Here is a 6,426-nt window from a genome sequence, read left to right as displayed (position 1 = left end):
ACTAATAAAGAAATAAAGTGATTTAAACCAAATAATTTAGTCAAATATATTAAATTATTTAAAAAAAATTACTATATCACCTCTTATTTATGGTTACACCATAATCACTTTTTTCCGTGATAATCTATTTGTATTATTGGTAACTAATGGCACTAATACGTTTATTAATTTTTTTAAATAATAAAAATGTAAGCTTAATTATACATTTAAATTTTGGAAATAGGAAAAAAATATTTTTATTAAAATATATATGATAAAAAATATTTAAAAAAAGACGACATTTGTACGTTAATTTTTTTTCAATCACCAATAGATAGATAGATAGATAGATTGAAGAATATGTATAGTACGCAAAGTATACAAAAAAAAATAATGTTATATAGAACACTATTATAATAATATTTTATAAGAATGGTTACGTGATGTTTTATTAACTAGATTGTTTGCATCTCATTTCATTACAAGCTTTATTGTTAATTTGGCTTTTCAAATTTTTGTAACCTATATTTATTTAATTTTGAGCACAATTGATATATGAACTGTATTACTATAAAGAACACCTAATTTTTTATTCTAAACTTAACTAAAATTAAAAATTTCTACCTTTTGAGCGAGTCTAAATAATAGAAATCACACTAATTATAGATTATTACACTAAACATCCTTTGCTTACAATGAGAAAGCTTTTCGTTGTGTTGTTTATATGAAATTTATAACTTGAGGATAGGGAAGGAACACAAACCAAACAAATGAAAGAATCTCATAGTTCTATAATAACCATATTGCATGAAATAATATTGCTCAGGAAAAGTTTAAATTTGTATATAAACTTAGCATATGGTATATATCTTTTTTATAAGACGAAAAGAAGAAAGACAAATGACTATGAAGAGTGTAATAATAATGTTGCTTATTATTGGAGTAGTCATGTGTTTTGTTTTCGCTGAGTCTCGTGAAATAGAAGATGTATCATAGATGATTGCATAAAACGACCTTGGTCGCATTCAAAAAAGGCCAGAAAGTGCGCTGAAAAATGTTTGGACAATAAGTATTTAGGTTGTTAATAAGCAATCCTTTCTAAGTTTAGATTATGTATAAATATTTGGTGTTAATAAATTCTTTACCTATTTTTAGGTAAAAAAAATTAAAGTAGAGTATATTTTTTGTTTTTGAAGTTTGTCAAATTTTTTAAAAATATCTTTAAATTTTATTTTATTTTAATTTTGTCTCAAAAATTTTTAATTTGTATAAAAAATATCTTTGATAGCTAAATTTTTTAAAAAATTTAAGACTAATATAACAATAATGCATAAAAAATATGCTTAATTTGCTTATTTTAAAGGTTATTCTTATGAAATTGTTGTTGAATTGATCTTAATTTTTTTGAAAAATTATTCTCCAGGAATATATTTGATGCAAATCGAAAATTTTTAGGACAAAATTAAAACAAAATAAAATTTAAAGATATTTTTAAAATTTTTGTCAAATTTCAAAGACAAAAAATATAATTTACCCAAAAAATTATTAAATTTTCAGAAAAGTATATAAGGTATTCATGTATACGACAAACATAGCCATACAAAGAGAACTTTAAATAAATCATAAAACTAAAATAGCTCTAAATAACATGTGAAATAAAATGTGAAATTTAATTTTGATGTACTATAAATATAAAATATTTTTATAAATATATTTAATTACATCATGTTATATTAGTAGAATAACTATTTTTATATTGATAACGTAAATAATTATAAAAAAATTATATGATTGAATGGCTATATAAATTATTGCAGAGCATACAAATTAAATTTTTTATGTCTTATATTATAATTCAAATTTATAGAACTGTATTATTATTAAAAAAATGTATTGCACAATAATTATACTCTAAAGCCTCTTTTGAATTTTTTTTTATCATAAGGTTGCTAATAAAATAATTATTTTTATATTCATAACGTAAATAATTATCAAAAGAAGGTTATATGATTGGATAGCTATATAAATCATTGTAGAGCATAAAAATTAAATTTTTTATGTTTTATATTATAATTTAAATTTATAGAACTGTATTATTATTAAAAAGTTGTATTTCACAATAATTGTACTCTAAAGCCTCTTTTGAACCTTTTTTTTGTTACAGGTTGTTTTTTTTTTTTTCAAAGATAAATATTATTTTATTAATATAAAATAAAAGTGTTTCCATAAAGAAGTACAAAAGAATTGGGTATTCCCATTTATCATCAGCTGTGACTGAAAGACTAAGAGCTTAAAGAAGAGTAAAGTAAGAATAAAGAAAAAGTAGCATCTATCAGGTATGGTTCACGAGTTCACGCACTAAATTGCTAGCTTCTTTCACTATCTCTGGTGCTGGGCTTATTACCTTCTCAAAAACACACCGATTTCTCGCTTTCCAAGTGCTCCAACACAGCGCCGCTATGAGCAGGGTCTTTTGTCTACCGTCGAATTGAGCCGCTGCCCAGGATAAGACTCGTTGCCACCAATTGAAAAAAGTTTCTTCTTCTCTCATCCATAGGTCAGGGGTTATTAAGCTTAGGCTCCATATTATTGAAGATAGGGGGCATTGGAACAAAGCATGAGAAATTGATTCAGCCTTCAACATGTATCTTGGACAAGTGGCAGGAGTGGATGCGAACCGGCTGTGAATTTGTTGCAACACCGGAAGCTTTTCATGAAGACTTTTCCATAGAAAAATCTTAATTTTATGTGGTAATTTCAACTCCCAAATGCTATTCCAGACTCTGTTGTGTATGTTCTGGGACCTCAATGAAGTAGGAGAATGAAAGAATCCATAAGCAATTTTGTATCCTGACCCAACTTCATATATACCAGATTTTGTCCAGCACCAATTAACTTCATCCTCCTCCTCTGTTGGTTTGATTGAAAAAATTTTATTGCATATATCAACTGAAAAAATCGACTCAATCAGATTTTTATTCTAACTTCTATCAGGATTTAGTAATGCACTAACGTAATACACTTGCATATTTGGCAGGATTGTGAGTGCATTTTGAGGGACATTAAGGGGCACTGGTGGTGGGAGCCAGAGGTCATGGAAGATGCGAACATTAGTGCCAGAGCCTATTTTCCATAACAAGCCTTTCTCGATCACCTTGCGCCCTTCAAGAACACTTCTCCAACCCCACGACGGTACGCTTCCTATCTCTGCATGTAGGAAATCTGTATATCTGAAATATTTAGCTTTGAGCATTCTTGATATAGTAGAATTAGGGTATTTCATTAGACGCCAACATTGCTTGCCCAATAAAGCCAAATTTTGCGTCCTTAGATCCTTGATCCCCAGCCCTCCATCTTTCTTTGGTCTCGTCATTGTGTCCCATTTAATCCAAACCATTCTTCGTTCTGCGCCTTTTTGACCCCACCAAAATTGCGAGAGCATGCTATGAATCTCAGTCAATAGCGTGTCCGGGAGCTTGAAACAAGAGAGTGTATAAATAGGAATCGCCTCCCCCACCGCTCTCAATAGCGTGTGCCTGCCACCTGATGACAATATACTTCTTTTCCAACCCATAATCCTCTTCTGAACTTTATCCTTGATAGCTCCAAAGGTTGCTTTCTTTGATTTTTGAACTATAGAGGGCAGTCCCAGGTATTTGTCTTGTACTCCGATATGTTCAATATTTAGTTTCTGAGCAACTGCTAGTCTTGTGTTCTGAGGAGTGTTGTGACTGAAAAAGATAGCCGACTTATTCAAATTGACTTTTTGCCCACTAAAACCCTCATAGGTCTCTAGCAATTCTAGAATGCTTTGGCTTGTATTAGGTGCGCTCTTGCAAAAAAGGATTGAATCATCAGCAAACAAAAGGTGATTAATTGTTTGGCATCTCCGATTAACTTGAACTCCTTGAATTAATCTGTTTTGCTCTGCCTTGTGTAGCAAGAAGGAAAGTCCTTCTGCACAAAAAAGAAAGAGATATGGAGATAGGGGGTCACCCTGTCGGATGCCCCTATTTGGCCTAAAATAGCCAAATGGTTGACCTTCCACAACAACAGAGTAAGAAACAGTCGTTACCAATTCCTTAGTCCAGTTAATCCATTTAGCATCAAACCCCAGCTTATCCATAATATACTATAAAAAATTCCATTCAACCCTATCATAAGCCTTGCTCATGTCTAGTTTAATAGCCATCTCATGCTCTGCCCCACTTCTCTTATTTTTCAAATAGTGCATACATTCGTGGGCAATTAGAATATTATCTGAAATGAGTCTTCCTTTGAGAAACGCACTCTGATTTGGACTTATAATTTTATTCATAATACCTTGTAATCGGTGCACCATAACTTTAGAAATAATTTTATACATAACTGAAGACAAACTGATCGGTCGTACCTGAGTCATGTCACTGGCATCTGGCACCTTTGGAATCAAACAAATTTGAGTATGATTGAAGCTTTTTAAAATTCTGCCACTGTGAAAGAAACTTCTCACTGCCTTAAAAACGTCACCTCCAACTATATCCCAGAAAAAGTGAAAAAACTTAGCTGTAAACCCGTCATCACCAGGAGCACTCTGAGCATGAACACTAAATGTAGCTCTTTTGACCTCGTCCATAGTTACTGGCCTTTGGAGCCTACGGTTCATGGAAGCTGTAACCTTAGACTCCAAATCCTCTAAGTATGGATTCGGATCAGCCGAACAAGAAGAAGTAAAAATATCGCAAAAGTAGTCCTCAGCTACCTTTGCAATATCCTCCGGTTTCGATGCAATCTCATTGTCCCTCCCCACTAATCTCCAAATTCTGTTCCTTCGCATCCTTGATTGAAATTTCTGGTGAAAGAATCTAGTGTTATGATCTCCTTCTTTTAGCCACTTGATTCTAGATTTTTCTCGCCAATAGCTCTCTTCTTTCAAATATGCCAGCTCCTACTTCTCTTCCAAACTGGTAACCTCCTCTCCCCCATTGATTCCAGCCACCCGCAACTCCTCTAGTTTAGCTTGAAGATCCTCAATTTCTTTCCGGGAGTTTGCTTTGTGAGTTTTCTGCCATTGAACTAGTCTATGTCTACAAACTTTCAACTTTTGGGCCAAGGAGAACATAGCCGAGCCTACAACTTCCATTCTCCACACTTCACTGACAATTCTCTTGACATCCTCTTCTCCACACCAACGTTCCTGGTATTTAAACCGCCTTTTACTATGCCAGGATTGAGGTTCGGTTTCCATCAAAATTGGAGCATGATCCGAGCCTGACTCTGTGAGCCTGTGCACCACTGCATTCGAAAACTTCATCTTCCATTCCATCCCAACTAAATAGCGGTCAAGCCTCTCCTTCACCAAATCCTCTCCTTGTCTTCGATTTGTCCACGTGAAAGGGTGCCCCACCATTCCAATATTCACCAATTCGTTACTATCAATAAAATTAGTGAATGTTGCAATGGTGGTTGCTGATTTTTGGCCTCCACCCTCCTTTTCCGCTTGGCTTGTTATAGCATTAAAATCGCCTGCTATTACCACTTTTCCTTCCATGTGTTGGCTCATTGTTATAAGCTTCTCAAACTGTAAGGATCGAATTTGTTCTGAACAACTCAAATGGACACCAATGAACGCCCATACCTCACTGCTTCTGACTTCCTTAATTTTGGCTGCCACAAAGAATTCTCCACTGCTAATAATTTGAACACTGATGCTGTCCTTCCAAGCTAGCACAAGTCCTCCTGCCACTCCTGCCGGGTTAACAATATGCCAGTTTTCGTAGCTGCATACCCGAAGTTTTGCTTCCACCTGTCGAGATTGGTTCTTTGTTTCACTTATAACACAATCTCGGGGGAGTGAGATTTACAGATCCCTTTTAAGGTGTGAATTGTCAGGGGTCTCCCCAAACTCCGACAATTCCAAACTATAGTTCTCATGGCGCCTTGGGTGCCATTTGTAGGCTGGCACCCTCCACCATCTGTTCAACTGCATTTTCATCCTCTGTTCTTGCTTTCTTTGTAGTTACTTCAGCTATACCACTTATCAACCTTTTTTTGGGTTCACTTTTAGTATCTGACTCTGCAGCACCTTGTCTTGCTAACCTTTTCCACTTCTTACCTTTTTCTGTGGTGAGACACTCCCCAATAGCGAATTGCATAAGCTGCCCTTCATCCTCCTTGTTATTGGACTGACCAGCTATGATAACATCCATGCATTCTGTTCTAGAATTGGCTGATTGAGGTGACTCAGGTGCTGCCATGTTACCAGTGTCTTATGGTTTCAAACTTTGTTTCCCTTCTTGCATTGACATCTCTGCAAATTCTTCCAATAAGCAGTTTAAGACCGGTTTTTTCTTACGTTGAGTGGCCTTATTCTGGTTTTGGGTTGAGTTGTTGAATGTTCTTTCTCCTTCAGAGTAGATTCGCGTTCCCACTTGGCTAGCTTTAACCCATTCGCCAATGTCATCCTCT

General features: G+C 34.4%; 1 protein-coding gene across 1 annotated transcript; it reads right to left on the bottom strand.

Moving 5' to 3' along the window:
• Positions 1-2,959: 2,959 nt before the first annotated feature.
• On the bottom strand, positions 2,960-4,795 carry LOC140178206 (uncharacterized). Its single transcript, XM_072213422.1, has 2 exons — positions 4,373-4,795; positions 2,960-3,811 (listed from the first exon to the last, which is right to left on the bottom strand). Exons 1-2 carry the CDS (start codon positions 4,793-4,795, stop codon positions 2,960-2,962), a joined length of 1,275 nt encoding a protein of 424 aa, XP_072069523.1.
• Between the last annotated feature and the right edge of the window lie 1,631 nt (positions 4,796-6,426).

This window comes from Arachis hypogaea, chromosome 13, assembly GCF_003086295.3.
Source record: "Arachis hypogaea cultivar Tifrunner chromosome 13, arahy.Tifrunner.gnm2.J5K5, whole genome shotgun sequence".
NCBI classification, from domain to species: Eukaryota; Viridiplantae; Streptophyta; class Magnoliopsida; order Fabales; family Fabaceae; genus Arachis; species Arachis hypogaea.
This window is presented reverse-complemented; position numbering and strand designations above follow the sequence as displayed.

Bases quoted from the DNA above. Each gene is read 5' to 3' on its own strand.
- LOC140178206 (XM_072213422.1), bottom strand. From the start codon at position 4,795: ATGCGAAGGAACAGAATTTGGAGATTAGTGGGGAGGGACAATGAGATT. The intron at 3,812-4,372 runs GTACGACCGATC...CTTTTTTGCAAG, and splicing joins ATGCCAGTGACATGACTCAG to AGCGCACCTAATACAAGCCA.